Here is a 16565-nt window from a genome sequence, read left to right as displayed (position 1 = left end):
CCTTCAAATTGCACAATAAACAACTATAAATAGTAGTAGAGGCCTAAATATAAATAGTATAAAAAAATAAAAGTAAGACAATGAGGAGAGAATAAAGTGACTAGAGAATAAAGTGACTGAAGTACAGTTACTTAGTTTTTTAACGGCACTAGAGGACTGGTGGAAGGTGCAGTCAGTGCTGATGAGGTAGGTGACGTATGTGTGTCAGAGTTCAGCAGAGCAGGAGGGCAACAGGGCAGCAGGAGGGGAGGGGGGGCAGGGCTGGGAGAGAGTTCAGCTTCCTGACAGCCTGGAGGAGAAAACTGTCTCTGAGTCTGCTGGTCCTGGCCTGAAGACTGCGTAGTCTTCTCCCAGATGGAAGCAGACTGAAGGAGCTGTTGGATGGATGGGTGGGGTCAGCTGCAATGCAGAGGGCTTTTCGGGTCAGGCGGGTGTTGTAGATGTCCTGGAGGGAGGGGAGGGGGGCACCGATGATCCTCTCAGCTGCCCTCACGATGCGATGGAGGGACTTCCGGCAGGACGCGTTGCAGGCGCCATACCACACCGTGATGCAGCTGGTGAGGATGCTCTCCACAGCGCCTCTGTAGAACGTGTGCATGATGGGGGGAGGGACATTTGCTTTCTTGAGTTTACGGAGGAAGTAGAGACGCTGCTGTGATTTCCCAGCTAGTGATGCGATGTTCTCGGACCAGGAGAGGTTGTCTGTGATGTGCACACCCAGGAACTTGGTGCTGCTCACTCTTTCCACCGTAGTGTTGTTGATGGTCAGAGGAGCATGCTGAGTGTGCACTCTCCTGAAGTCCACCACCATCTCCTTCGTCTTCTCCACGTTCAGGAGGAGATTATGGTCTCTGCACCAACCAGCCAGGTGGTTCACCTCACTCCTGTAGTTTGTCTCATCTCCGCTCCTGATGAGACCCACCACTGTGGTGTCGTCGGCAAATTTAACGTAAATGTTGGAGCTGTGTGTCGGGGCGCAGTCGTGGGTCAGCAGGGTAAAGAGGAGGGGGCTCAGCACACATCCCTGGGGAGCCCCTGTGTTCATCATTATGGTACTGGATGTGTTGCTGCCGACTCGCACTGCTTGTGGTCTCCCCGTCAGGAAGTCTAGCAGCCAGTTGCACAGAGGTGTGTTGAGCCCCAGCTGAGCAAGTTTGTGAGTGAGCTGCTGGGGTATGATGGTGTTGAATGCTGAGCTGAAGTCAATGAACAGCATCCTGACATATGAGTCCTTATTCTCCAGGTGGGTGAGTGCGGAGTGAAGAGCAGTTGAGATGGCGTCCTCTGTTGAGCGGTTGGACCGATAAGCAAACTGAAATGGGTCCAGGGAGGGGGGCAGGGCAGACTTGATGTGCCGCATGACTAGCCGTTCGAAGCTCTTCATGATGATGGGGGTCAGAGCAACCGGACGGTAGTCATTAAGGCAGGAGGGAGATGGCTTTTTTGGGACGGGTATGATGGTGGTCGCTTTGAAACATGTGGGGATGACAGCCTGACTCAGAGAGATGTTGAAGATGTCTGTGAAGACATCAGCCAGCTCACCCGCACAGTCTCTCAGCACCCGACCAGGGATGTTGTCTGGTCCTGGGGCTTTCCGTGGATTGATCCTGCTGAGGGATCTCCTCACGCTGTCTGAAGACAGCGACAACTCCTGGTCACCAGGAGAGGGTGGAGTTTTCTGGGCCGTTGTGCTGTTCGCTGCCTCGAAGCGAGCGTAGAAGGAGTTCAGATCGTTCAGCAGGGAGATGGAGCTGTCACATGTCTGTGGAGGAGGTTTGTAGTCTGTGATGGTCCGAAGTCCACGCCACAGGCTCTGGGTGTCTCTGCTGTCGCTGAAGTGATGGGCGATCCTCCTGGAATATTGTCTCTTGGCTTCTCTGATGCCGCGGGTCAGGTTGGCCCTAGCTGTCCTCAAGGCCACCTCGTCTCCAGCTCTGAAGGCAGCATTACGGACCTTCAGGAGTCTGTAGACCTCTCCTGTTAGCCACGGCTTCTGATTTGCCCGGACTGTGATGGTCTTAGTTACTGTGACATCATCAACACACTTGGCGATGTAGGCAGTAACAGTCTCTGAGTACTCCTGGAGGTCTGTGGTGTTGTTGTTTGTTGCAGCCTGCTTGAACATGTTCCAGTCTGTGGAGCTGAAACAGTCCTGGAGAGCCTCTGAGGACCCCTCTGGCCACACCCGTATGCTTTTCCTAACCGGTCTTGCCACTTTTCCTAGGGGTCTGTGTGCAGGCATTAGCATCACAGTGATGTGGTCTGAAGATCCAAGGTGGGGGAGGGGGAGGGCTTTGTAGGCTCCTCTCTGTGAGGTGTAAACACAGTCCAGTATATTGTCTCCACGTGTTGGAAAGTTGATGTATTGATAAAGTTTTGGGAACACACTTTTGGGGTCTGCGTGATTAAACCCCAGCCATGATGAGAAATGCGTCTGGGTGTGCAGTCTGCTGCTCGCTGATCTGTAGGTGCAGGTCATGCAGTGCAGCATTTAAACAGACATTTAATAATATATCTATTTTATTTTGAAATGTTTTAACAGGCATTTTTTCTAACACTGCTACATTTTGAACAAATAGGTGCCAAGTAAATCATTTAGTCTTTGTTAGAGTTGTTGGAAGTGTCTGGAACTCCTCCCAAAAATGGCCCCTAGCTGCTCTCAGTTTCCGCTGATGAAAAATGCCAAAATGATAACACACAGCAGTGAGGGGTTGGAAATGGGTAAGACCCTTTGCGCTACTACCTAACTATGTAACTACAAAGGGGCCTAAGTCTGAGTCTCCCTGTGCTGGTCCCCAGCCCGGGTAAAATACAGGGTTCTGACAGGGAGGGAGATTCTTTGCCAAATCACCTGTGTCAATCAGTGATCCGGCAAACCCTGCAGGGATTTGCCGGAAGCTGAACAACATATGTTTGGAGTCTGTTAGGAGACAAATATGAGAACCCAATCAAGTCATAAATAAACTTTGTAAAATGTTGATACTTTTTTTCGGCAAATTCGGTTGAAAAGCAGAGAGCATGGTGTCTGAATTGCATAAACCCATGTTGACCAAATTGGACCAACTACTGTTAATGGACGACATCTGGTTATAACATGGCGGTGTCCATATCAGGAAAAACGGCGACTGAAATGACTTAATTTGGTTAAGTCAGTTTGGAAGCAAGGCAATTTCTAAGGGTGACGTCACACTAACTCGTCCATTTCTCCTATAAAGTCAATGATCAGAAAACAGACATTGACTTAAACCTGGTGGTTTGCAGAATTCACTAAACGTTACAGGATCTGCAACACTTTTCCCGTTTTTTCCCCCAACAATCAGTTGTTTCCTTAAAACTTTGCAAAAAACTGTTTCTGGCAGGCAGCAGCGCAGCCTTCAGTGTCAAGCGGGCTTGAGCAGCATTTTTAGGGAAACTACCCCCTCTGAGATTTACTGCCCAAAGGAACAATTTACAGCCACTCGAGGCGCTTTATGTGACTGTATCTGAGGCGGTGATGGATGCGCCTGTTTTATCAGCACGTTTGTTCTGCGCCACTTGTAGAGATAATCACGGGCTTCCCTGCCAGTGACCCCCCCCTGCAGGAGCTGTCACTATGCAGTGTATCTGTCGCCATCACTATCCACATGCTGCGGGTGCAACGCTATCTGCAAGGTCTCCGAAGCTGTTAATCAACTCCTCTCTAATGTGCTGTTCACACCTCCTCTCTCCCTGAGAGGGAGGGTTCCTATCTTAGACGGGGGGGGGGGGTGGCTCTGCCAGGCGATCGCTGTCACTAATTTGTTGTGGCAATATTAATTAATGATCAGCCTGTCACAGCTGTTTATATTGAGACAGATTAAAAGAGGGAGAGATTACACAAAGAAAACAATCTGGGAGAGGCTCAGCTGCTGACAGGGGTCACCTTCACGTGTCTGAAATCATATTCAATTTGCGGCGGTGGAGGCGGGGAAATTACTCCACTTGACCGCTCCGTGTGTCTCTCTTCCTGCTTTCACATTTCAAAATGCACCTGCATTTGGTCTTTGATGATACGAGCGATTGGTTGTTTTTTTTGTGCAACACACAAAAATATCCCCTCTGACACATGTTCTGTCAGTTTTTTTTTTTTTTTTCAGCCTCTGTTTCAGCTCTCAAGCAGACTTGGCAGCATTGCGGCTTCTCCGTGGTCACCACTAGACGTGAAGTGGCCAATCAGGACCTGAAACAGCGGGGCGATGATTCCTTTCGGTCAAAATGGATGTCAGGATTTTTCCAGTACCCTCTCACTTCATCCGACCTTAATTAGGCAAACTTGCTTTCTGGTTCCTGGAGTGCTGTGGATGGACTTGAAGGACTGCATCATGGTGTCTGGTTTTTGATAAAGGCTAACACAATTAGAAGCTACCGAGGCCTCGATTAAAGGTTTAGGAACCACAGACATGGAAGAGGTAGGGATCATTTATTAACCTCTATTCAGTAAATGTGCAGCGGTGACACTGTGTCCTCAGATCTGAGTCACAGAATTTGGAAGAGCTACAAAAGACTTAAAATACATCTTTCAATTAATCATTTTCAGTCATTTGTGAGACAGTTGAATGTACATTAAAGCCTCGAGAATATAGAATGGTCTGCAGTTGCCACCATCCCCCCAAACTCTGTGACTAACTGCATGACAAGTGGATAGACAAAAATAATCTCTTGAAAATGGCAGCTTTTCTGTTGGTTTTATCTCCATAGCAACCATTTTATATTTCGGTCGCCTGGTGATGACGAACTGCCTATGTAATTTTTAGAAGAATCTGCAAAAGTAATTTTTTGGATTTCCTTAGCAACAGAGGTCTTTCATTGACTGTGTCCACATTCCTTACAGTCAGCAGCGCAGCCTTCAGTGTCAAGCGGGCATGAGCAGCATTTTTAGGGAAACATTCCTTACATGTTTATATTGTATGTCATATTGTTTGCATTCACCCAACGATTCATTGCATTCACCCAACGATTTCACAATACTGTGGTAAAAAAATGTGCAAGCAACTGGGTAGCAACACTTTTGCGAGCTCGCCACGCTAACACAGTTCACAGTTCTCCAATGAGTAATTTCAATATTGATTCCCAAATAGCCTCCCTATTTGAGGAGGAGGAGGAGGAGGAGGAAGAGGAAGAGGAAGAGGGAGAGGAAGAGGAAGAGGTTGGCTAAAAAGAAGTGGGATGTAGAAAGGACTGAGGAAGGTAGACAGGAGTACAAGGAAGCGCAGCGTAGAGTGAAGAGAGAGGTGGCAAAGGCCAAACAAAAAGCTTATGATGAGCTATATGACAGGTTAGACACAAAGGAAGGAGAGAAGGACTTGTACAGACTAGCCAGACAGAGAGACAGAGATGGGAAGGACGTGCAACAGGTAAGAGTGATAAAGGACAGAGATGGAAAGGTGCTAACAACCCAGGAGAGTGTACAGAAAAGATGGAAGGAGTATTTTGAGGAGCTGATGAACGTGGAAAATGACAGGGAAAGAAGGGAGGAAGATGTGGTTGTTGTGGAGCAGGAAGTAGCAGAGATTGGAAAGGATGAGGTTAGGAAGGCTCTGAAAAGGATGAAGAGCGGAAAGGCCGTTGGTCCTGATGACGTACCTGTGGAGGTATGGAAGTGCTTAGGAGAGACAGCAGTGGAATTTCTAACGAGGTTGTTCAATAGGATTTTAGAGAGTGAGAAGATGCCTGAGGAATGGAGGAGAAGCGTTCTGGTCCCGATCTTTAAGAACAAGGGTGACACGCAGAACTGCAGCAACTATAGAGGAATAAAGTTGATGAGCCACACAATGAAGCTGTGGGAAAGAGTAGTGGAAGCCAGGCTTAGGAAGAAGGTGGAGATTTGTGAGCAGCAGTATGGTTTCATGCCCCGTAAGAGCACCACTGATGCCATTTTTGCTTTGAGAATGTTGATGGAAAAGTACAGAGATGGTCAGAAGGAGCTGCATTGTGTGTTCGTAGATTTAGAGAAGGCGTATGACAGGGTGCCGAGGGAGGAGCTGTGGTACTGTATGAGGTCGTCTGGAGTGGCAGAGAAGTATGTCAGAGTAGTTCAGGACATGTATGAGAGAAGTATGACGGTGGTGAGATGTGCTGTAGGTCAGACAGAGGAGTTCAAGGTGGAGGTGGGACTACACCAAGGATCAGCTTTGAGTCCTTTTTTGTTTGCTATGCTGATGGACAGGCTGACAGACGAGGTAAGACAGGAATCTCCCTGGACAATGATGTTTGCAGATGACATTGTAATTTGCAGTGAGAGTAGAGAGCAGGTGGAGGAACAGCTAGAGAGGTGGAGGTTTGCTCTGGAAAGAAGAGGCATGAAGGTCAGTCATAGTAAGACAGAATACATGTGTCTGAACGAGAGGGATCAAGGTAGAAGCGTTAGGTTACAGGGGGCTGAGGTGAAGAAGGTGCAGGAGTTTAAGTACTTGGGGTCAACAGTTCAGTGTGATGGGGAGTGTGGAAAAGAGGTGAAGAGGCGAGTGCAGGCAGGTTGGAGCGGGTGGAGGAAAGTGTCAGGAGTGTTGTGTGACAGAAGAGTGCCAGCAAGACTCAAAGGAAAGGTGTACAAGACAGTGGTGAGACCAGATCTGCTCTATGGGTTAGAGACGGTAGCAGTGAGACAGAGACAAGAGGCTGAGATGGAGGTAGCGGAGATGAAGATGTTGAGGTTCTCCTTAGGAGTGACCAGGTTAGACAGGATAAGGAACGAGTACATCAGAGGGACGGCTCATGTTGCCTGTGTTAGGGACAAAGTCAGAGAAGCCAGACTGAGATGGTTTGGACATGTTCAGAGGAGGGATAGTGGATATATTGGTAGAAGGATGTTGGAGATGGAGCTGCCTGGCAGGAGGGCAAGAGGACGGCCAAAGAGGAGATATATGGATGTCTTAACAGAGGACATGAAGTTGGCTAACGTTAGGGTAGAAGATGTTCATGATAGAGTGAGGTGGAGGACGATGATTCGCTGTGGCGACCCCTGATGGGAAAAGCCGAAAGAGAAAGAAGAAGATTCCCAAATAGCCTCCCGATGATGGTCAAGGGGTTTGGAGGTGATTGACTGGAATCTCAAGAGGAGTTTAAACTTGTAGTAAATACTAAAAGTGATTTGAAATTCAAGCTCGTAGCCTCTTCTCAAGATCAAAGGTCAATGAAACTTAGACTTACAACTGGCAATATGGGTGTCTGTCGTTTCATTTTAATAAAGACTGATAAAACTACTTCAATGGGTGGCAAAACATTTCAATGAAGATTTTAAAGGGTCTATATCATGCTAAATCAATTTTTGAGCTTTTAATTTTATTACAACGTTACTTCCTCAAGAACCAACAATCCCAATCCACATTGTGATGTAAATAGGTGAACAGTCTGCACAGCCAGCACCGCCCCCAGGCAAGCACACCCACCCACTTTCTCTGTGCAGCCAACGGTGATTAGCAAAATGCTTTCCTTTTATATTCACAGCATGCACGTCCATCTTCACAAAAGTTCTGATGTTGTTTGTTTTCGTGGGCAAGACATAGACATGCTGGCGAGGCCGGCTCTAGGTTGACGAAATGAAATGGCCAACACCCACAAGGAGAGAAAGGCGGTGCCTCAGAGATTGAGTTGTTTTACTTCTGGTTTGGAAAATAATATTCAATACAAAAAAAAGTTTATGATCATATACATGGATATTTTTCACTACAAGAGGCTTAAGGACAGCATGGAATATTCCCTTTAAGTCGAGTTGCCTTGACGTCACTTGGATGAAGGAGAACCTTCACTGACATTTTGCTACACAATTTAGGAGGGACCCTGAAAATTATGTGGTAATATGGGAAGACTGCAACTCAAAAAATATTTTTTTTTTCTATAAATAAACACAGTTCTCATATTAAAAAAAAGTTAAAAAGGAAAAACTTTTTCTTCCTTTCGTTTTTTTTGCTTCATAGAATTTCAGAGTAAGACCTTGGGTGGGGTTAAAGCTGTCAACTTTTACCCACGTGTGCCGGTAGAAATGGACATTTCTTTCTTTAGCTTTGAATAAAGAGTGTGAACAGTGGAGTGTCTTTTGATTTCCCTGGATAACAAAAGGTTAATTGAAGAAATAGAGAATGAAAGCGCTTTCTGGAAGATAAATAGCCTGTTAATGTCAGGCTGACTGTGGCCCAAAGATTCCCTTCTGCCAGGCTTGATAAAGCAAATTCCCTTAGACCAAAAATGGAGAAGGAGCAGGCTGGAAGTTATTATTACGGCAGAGTGAATCATGTGCGCTCATATTCTTGGCGGTTCTGTCCACCAGCGTCGGTCCAGAGCGTGGATGTGAAGCCAGGAGGTTTCAGGACGAATAGACATAGTTGAAATTATTCATTGGCGGGGGGAATTCTGGAGTTATTGGCTCTGGTCCAGTCGTTGAATTTCTATAAATCCTAGGTTCCAGGCTCATGACTTCACAGACAATGAGGACACTTCCCTTCAAATGTCAGACTATCCTTACGTCAACCTATAACTGCTGTTTACTTTTAGTTTCCCCTCTGTTTTATTAAATAAAACACATAAGCTCAGCCATCATATACGTAGATCCTGCTAAAGCAGCATGTCACACTGCCGATACGTACAATTTGCACATATTGTACAGATGAAAACTGGTTAACGTGAATATACGTGGAAAAAGTGAGAAAAGTTCTTTATGTGAAATTTTCACAGATGTATCACAAAAAAACCATGTTAAAACCACAGAATAAGTATGAATAAAGCTAGCAAAGAACACGTGAACTTGCGCTTCATTCATTTTCCTCACTTTGACATGCGAAGCACTGAGCAGAAATCATATCGTGTCAGCACCATGGTCAGCACCCGCCTTGGGCCCTCTCTAAGCTTTATTTTAGTATAACAGTTGGATTCCTCCACCAGTTCTAAGTCAGCTGCCGGGCGCCAGAGTAGGCAGCCTGCAGGTGGTGGATCTGCGAGAAGGGCCTGGCTCACGTCCAGAGTAGCATCTGTCCCCTCCGTACCCAGCTCCCTCCCAGCTACCCGCCTTCCCCGGAAGAGAGGAGCGGGAGACCCCCACTCAGTATAGACTGCTGGAGAGGTGAAAGGTTGGCCGATTTACACACCTGTCAAGTGACCGATTAGTGATTCATGCATCACTTGTGTAATTTTAACCTGATATATGCGCTGTATACATTCATTGATTCAATTCATTCATGTTCTTCCGTTTATCCCTTTCGGGGTCACGGGGCTGTTGGAGCCTATCCCGGCCACTTATGGGCAGGGGACACCCTGGACAGGAAGCCAGGGTATAAACGATATGAAAATTACACATTGGTGATATATGTGTGAAAAGTCTGTTAGACATATGTGGAATGGTTGTAGAAAGCCACAAATTTACTTTGTCGCAGAAATCACACGCAATTGCATATGATTCACGTAATAATTGTGTATGAAACACTTAAAAGACGAATGAACGGCATAATTCTCAACCGACCAAAGATTCTGAACAGCTCTAAACTAAACTCACGTAAAGAGCCCAAACCCTCGACGAACATCTGCGGACATCGACAAATGAAAAACACACAAAACACTTTTGAATTACGTATATCACGCACGAATCACGAAAGACTGAGATTACATTTATGGAAAATACCCAAAAAGTATGTAGTGGCAGTGTGACACAGCTGCTGAAAACCTCAGTCACATGCACTCGTACCGGTGCTGCGGTTATTTTCTGCACTGTAACAAACTGATTTCCTCAACTTTATGAAGATTCTGACTGTTGGCATGATGGGAGTTTGTGACGCTAAACTTTTCAAAACTCCAGTGTTGATATTCTTTGATTTACCATAACTCTTCAACTTTTTACATGATTAATCATGTCAGAACGTATTTGAATCCAAGCAATAAGGATTAATGCTTGGATTCATGGATCTGTGCAAACATCTAAAGCTTTCGGTCTGGCAATCGTTTGCATAATTGAGACTGTTATTGCATAATCAATACGTGGTAAGTTCGAACTATTAATATCTTAGAAACACACCATAGAGGCAATGGCGACAACTCATCATAAACCAGTCATGCTCAGAATTTGAGATAAATTTGGGGATTGTTCCAAGAAAGGTTTTCCGACATTGTCTCAATAATCCAGCAATAGGTACAACTACAGAGGAATTTGAATAAACCTAAAAACTTGACGTGTTTGTACAGCCCGCAAGTCAACAACGACCCCTGCAATCAATGCCCGGCAACCACTGACTGTATATAAGAACTGGACTGAGTGATTCCAAAAAGCCTAAATCCCATAGACTTCTTTCAGGAAATAAACAGCTATTACTTAGTCAACTAATTCAAGTTATACATTGACCAATCAGATGTCTCAATAAAAAGGATGCAGTTTCACGTTGAACTTTGGAAACATTTAATTGACAGATTCTCCGAAGCCCACTTTTAAGAAGTAGGGATGTGGCTGATACTGACATCGTCTGGTCCCAACGCTGTATTGCAAAAAATGACGACTGAATTGACTTTTTTTTGGTTGGAACCGGAAGTAAGTCATTTTCTACAGCTGACATCACACACACTCATTCAAGTTCTCATATAGTCAATGCGGGCAACAGGAAGTAACATTTGTTTTTGGAAGCCTAAGGCCTCTGCGTGATACTGACTACTACTCACACCTCCAATCCACTCTGCATGCGTGGATTTCTCATGCACGGCGCTCATCTTTCACCCATAGAAGTTAAAACGTCTCTGGAGGATGGCAGACAGCACGGCTGACTTTCAAGAAATTCCGCAATCGAGTGCTTTTCTGGAACTAAACGGGTGCAGCAAATCCTCTCAAAATCCTTTTAGGCACCGTGGCAGAAGAAAGGGAGGAAAAAAAAAGAAAAGTTTCTTCCAGGCAAACATGCAGGTTTGTTGGGTTGACGCTGTGCTCAAGGTAAGGATACTGGCCAGTTTTTTCCTTTTTTCCTAGGTTAAAAAAAGAATGTCAACACAAACCACAAGGTGCTCATTATGTTCTGACAAAGCTTCAAATGAAAGGTTTTGGATTGATGTTTCCATTCAAAACCCTGGAGTGTGCTGTTTTGCACATCCCTTTATGTTTTAATTTGACAGTAAAGGGACCATTTAAAGTGTCACATTCCCCTTTCTGTGTGCCCATGACCGGGACGTCTTGGATTTAATGTTCCGCTTCCTGCGACAAAGGTGAAAGTCAAAAAATCAGTGTGACTATCTGCTCAGCTTCAGATTTGGCTGAGATGAAACTCTGCGGCGGTGGTGGCGGTGATGCTAAGCGGCTGACGTGCATGCCAATCCAGCCAATGCTTTCTTCAGGCTCTCCAATTTCTCTGAAGTTTGCGAAGAAACCGGTTTCCTCGCTCTGATTGCTATTTAAATATTTGGCTAAATGAGCATGGAATTGGTCTTAGTGGTTTGTTTGTCAATTTGCTTTTTTCTTTTCTTTTTTGATTTCCTTCAGGCAACAGATTGAATTACTTTTTTTTCTGTGAAGCCACAGATGGGGAAGCAGGGGACTTTGCAAAAATACAGCACCCTCCTAATTTTACCTCCTCAAACACAAAAATACCCAAACAAACAACAATGGCGGGCTGGTTATGATTGAGATTTCTTGTGTTTTCGGAGGCGCCGGGACGATTCATTTCCTGGCTTCATTTACAAGCTTTTTCTATTTAAAATTTAAGCAGACCAACAAACGAATATTGTTCGGCAAAGATCCGGTCTTTGCCTAAGCGGCCTTGTTCACACGTAGGTGCACAGACTTATGGGATGTGTACTTTCACTCCAATTTGTGACAGCAGATAAACGCCTGGTTGTTCAGACATTTTTAGCTCCTCCTTCCTCCTTAATTAACTGTTGGAAGGAGTTTGATTTTTGTTGATGCATTGCCTGCTGTTTTGGTCATTACAGGCCCCTGTAGGAAGTCGAGTGGCTGCCAAAGAAGCTTAGCAGCAGCCCGGCGCTGGAAGTGTGCCTGCACTCACCTGGGGTAAATGAAGACAGGATTTCCTGCTGACTTTGAGGCCAGTCCTACCCTCGGGGGCTAATCTAATGTTGAAGAGCGCCTGCAGGGCACACTGCGCTGCCTGGGTCTTGGCCAGCTTCTTGCTGCGTCCGCAGCCCTCAAATATTCGCCCGTCCACGCGCACCGCCATTACAAAGTTTCGCAGCCGCCTGCCCTCGGCTCGCTCTGACAGACAGGCGTAGCGCAGGCCCGGTCGGAGCTCGTTGAGCATAGCCACCGGGCCCTTAGGAGCGTCCGGCTCAGGAACGATCCCCCCCAGCCTCTGCTGAGCCTGCACCATGAGGTCCAACGTGTGGCGGAGCAGGCGTCCATGTCGGAGCAGCTCGCTGGACAGCAGCTCGCTGGACAGCAACTCACTTTCGCTGCCTGAGTTGCAGAGTGAGAGGCCGTCTGAGCACGACGAAGACTCAAACTCTTTGAAAAGTGTGTCAGGGAAGTCCGCCTGGTCTGAAGTAAAGTCCGCCGTAGGGTTGGAGATGTTTCCCATGGCCAAGTGAGCCTGAGGAGCGTTTGGAAACTGGATGAAGGACTTGAGGGCTAGCTCAGCAGCCCTCATCTTAGCCTTCTTCTTCGTGGGTCCTGTCCCCTCAAATGTCAGTCCATTAACCTCCACCGCAATGGAGAAGACGGGAGCGTGGACGGGCCCCGTCTGGGACACCATGCGGTACTGCAGACCCGGCCGGAGCTCGTTAAGCTGCACCAGTGCATTCTTTGGAGCTTCAGACCAGGAGAGTTTCTTATAGATGAGTCGTAGCTGACACAAGTGCCCGTTGTTGTCTTCCTCGAGAGGCCGCTTCCTCTTTAGACCGGAGCTCCCACTTCTCGCCGAGTCCGAACAGAGAAGGGGCTGCCGCTCTCCGGAACCAATGGAACAGTCCTCCAAGTTACCAATATTCCTGTTTTCCTTTACCTCTGCGCTGCTGGTGCCTGCAGTAAAAACAAAACATTAAGGTCAATAAAAATGACAGAAAACACTCCAAACACAAAACGCAGCCATTACTGCACGGCGCTCCCGCCTATCCTGGCCGAACAAAACGCAGCAGGGAAAATCTCTTGAGGCAGATTGAGCCACTTGATACACAATGAAATGGTAATGACCACATCTACACTCATCTCCCTGAGCTGAGCCCACTCCATCGCTTGAGCCCGCTAACATATATAAGTATTTTAAAACCCTAATTCCCCCCCCCCCCCCCCCCCCGGAACTGCCGATATTATTCGCCAAATAATCCAGTAATCTGCCTTCAAATTGCTTGGGAATCTGTGTAGTGGGTAGGAAACATTGGACCCTGCGGCCACTGGCAAGCATCAATCCTATTTGTAATGGGGGTGGGGGTTGGTCGAGTGGCATACATTCCAGGAAAGGATAAAAGGAATGTCTGTAGCTTGCTTTATTTCACACTTGTATCCTTTTGCAGCGTCTTAACAGCTGCAACGCGCTCTTCAAACCCTGTTATGTGGAAGAGGCGTTGCATGTTTGATGGGAAAATGAAGGAACATAGGGCGTGCTGGTACTTCTACAGGACTATTATTGGTGGAATGGGGGCTGTTAGGGCAGAAGACAGCATCAATGCATCTGGATTTGAGGACTTCTTCATCACGCCTCACGATCTGAAGCGAACAAGTTCATCTCCCAAACTCATGCATGTGACAGAGGGATGCGTTTCATTGCCCATTGAAAGAACAGAGGCGGGGGCTTACTTAAACTGTCCTCGTCCTCCATATTTCCTGTCCCAGGGATTTTGTACTTGAAGGGTGCGATCAATGCAGACAGCATGCTGACTTTCTCTGGGGGAGAGAGGAGAGAGATGTAGAGTCAGCATGAGGGCAGCTCTGGAGCTGTTCAGATGGTTTTATCGAAGAGAGCCGGCGATCATCGGCCTGACAAAGAGGAAGCATGCGCACGCACACACAGTTCAACACAAAACACACACACAACAAAGGGCACTGTTTACATTTATAGCTTTTTTTCCTCAGAGATAAACATGTAGCACCATGAACATGAATATTTTTAATCTAGCCAACAACTTTATTAACTCCTGAAACTTTCGCGGTGCTGTTAGAATCTAAAGCTATGTTCACACCACCCTTGGAAACGAGCGTTTAACCCTTGTGATATCCTATGACCCCACCCTTACATTGACGTGTTCTCCCTACCATGACAAAGGTGGATAAAGGTAAAGGGGATGTCATGTAATCCATGGACACCAGTGAAGATCACAAATCATTGAAGAAAAAAGGTTAAGAGCACTGTCTAGTGGGTCTAGATGACCCAACTCCCAACGTTGAAGTGCCTAGGATAGCACAAGGGTTACGCAAACACGTCCAATGAAAAGTCTATATAAATAAGTGTTTCTGGCTTCCATGTTCAAAACTCTTGCTTTCTCAAGTAGCTACGCATGTTTCTACAACTCTTTTTAGGCTTTACATACTAGGCGTGTGGACATAGAACATGCATTGCAATTTAAACCAGGTGGAACTTTGACAAATCAGTGACTTGTAGTTGGTTGTGACATATGGATGGCATCCCTTTTAATTCACAGAAGTGCTAACTGTTTGAAAACTGATCATGGTGGAGAATATGTCGGGAATAGTCTTTCATGTCAGAATAGAGCTGTGAAAGAAAAGCCCTGATAAGCGACACCGCTTCGACATTTTGCATCAAGCTCCTTCTAACTGTAGGTGGCGAACATTCACTGGTGAACAGAAGAAAAAGATAAAGAAGAAGAAGCCCCTCCCTGGTTGTCCATTGTGAACACCGCGGGCTAAATGTGCGTTTAGCCCAGTTGGCTTATGCTGAGCGGGGTGTATTGGTAGAAAGGTCAACCTCTGATCAGAAAATTTGCAGGTTCAGTTTCCGCCTAGCCCACCCATCTGTCTTTGGGCAAAACACTGAAACCCACATTGGTCCTGGTGGTTATAAGTCAATGCCAGTGTTTGGCAGCAGAGCCGCCATAGGTGTGTGCATGAATGAATGAGGCTGTCACAGCAAAGCACATTTGGCCTACTTGGAAGGTAGTAAAATGCTATAAAAGTACACACCATGTTTTTTGACACTTCCAACACAAACAAATGCAAATGGCCACAAAAATTCACTTTCCCCATAATTTGGTTCAGTGGTGTAGTATACAATTCAGTTTTGAGCCAAAGGTTTTGACATAACAAAAGCATACTTGAAATCAGTTAAACAGGTGGCCCTAAATCTGCATTCTATAAAAGTGGGATAATGGAAATGAATAGACCTGCCACGTCCCACCCAAGTCTGGGTCTCCCTGAGCCCTGAGAGTTGTGACAGGAAGGGCATCCGGCTTAAAAATCTCTGCCAAACCACCTGTGAAAGTGACAACCACTGAAAGGATGTGCTGAAAAGTGAACAACAGACTTTTTCATGATATTCTAATTTGTTGGAAAGGCTGAGTATCTATATTCTATGTCTATACATCTATATTCTCATTTAGTTCCTATAATCTGGTTACTATCAGATCAAGCACAGATTATCAATATTTTATTCAATTTAGCATATTTATATTCATATTTATCAATCATATGTCATGAAACAGATTTTTAGAACTCATTCTGATAAATAAAGAAAAGTTGCACTGGTATCTACAGTATTTAAAGAAAGAACAGCTTTACGCCGTGTGGTGGCGCAGTGGTTAGCCCTCTTGCCTCACAGCCAGAAGGGACCTTTCTTCTGGCACTCCGGCTTCCCACCGTCCAAAAACGTGCTTTGGACGGTTACTCTAACTTGTCCTTAGGTGTGAATGTGAGGGTGCATGGCTGTGTGATTAGCGGCCCTGCGACAGACTGGCGACCTGTCCAGGATGTGCCCTGCCTTCGCCCGTGAGTGGCTGGGACAGGCTCCGGCAGCCCCATGACTCCCGAAAGGGACAAAATGGGTTTAGAAGATGAATAAAAAAATAAATAATTTACAATGTCATTCTTTGTTTTTCAACTTCGCTTCCCAACTTAGGCCTTTGTCAAAGACCCAATAGTTTCATTGCAGCACAAGCTTAATCACTTGATAGCAGTCAAACATAGAACCACATATAGATGAAAGAATAAGCCTAGCTTCTTCTCTTTATCAGCTCTTACTTGTTGACATTTGCTCTGCTCTGTTTCTCCCTGAAGCTGCCACTGCCCAGGTGTGCGTGTTGTTTACAGTGTGAAGCCCTATTAGAGCCATTGCTTGGTCTGATGCTCTCCACGCAGCACTGAGCAGAATTGACAGATTAGTCTGGCTCCTTAATTAAACCTCCTTTCTCTTCCCAACATCAGCTAATGATCAATAAAAGAGAAAGGTAAGGGAGAAGCAACAAGGAGGGAGCAAATAGTACAAGGAGGCGATAAAGTTGAAAAAAACAAAAGTTGACAAAGATGTAGGCTGGCGTTAATGCAGGTTTGTAGAAGGTCAATAAGTAATGCAACTGAGAAATACTTTTGTATGCCTCACATGTTTTGCTTTTCTCAGCAGCAAATTTGTAATAAACACATTTTAATAAACGTGCAATGTTGTGAACGAGCTCAGCGGCTGGTGCCC

General features: G+C 45.9%; 1 protein-coding gene across 2 annotated transcripts in view; it reads right to left on the bottom strand.

The window, feature by feature from the left end:
• The window catches only part of LOC101164014 (double-stranded RNA-specific editase B2), a 230620-nt gene that overhangs the window by 73699 nt on the left and 140356 nt on the right, over positions 1-16565 (bottom strand). Inside the window, exons 2-3 of one of the 2 annotated variants that reach the window (XM_020712719.2) lie at positions 13727-13816; positions 11985-12952 (exon numbers count right to left, since the gene is read on the bottom strand). In XM_020712719.2, the coding sequence (XP_020568378.1) occupies positions 11985-12952; positions 13727-13816 (1058 nt within the window). The remainder of the gene's footprint in view (positions 1-11984; positions 12953-13726; positions 13817-16565) is intronic. The other variant, XM_020712721.2, reaches the window with a different exon arrangement.

The sequence above is a fragment of the Oryzias latipes genome, chromosome 20 (genome assembly GCF_002234675.1).
Source record: "Oryzias latipes chromosome 20, ASM223467v1".
Taxonomy (NCBI): domain Eukaryota; kingdom Metazoa; phylum Chordata; class Actinopteri; order Beloniformes; family Adrianichthyidae; genus Oryzias; species Oryzias latipes.
This window is presented reverse-complemented; position numbering and strand designations above follow the sequence as displayed.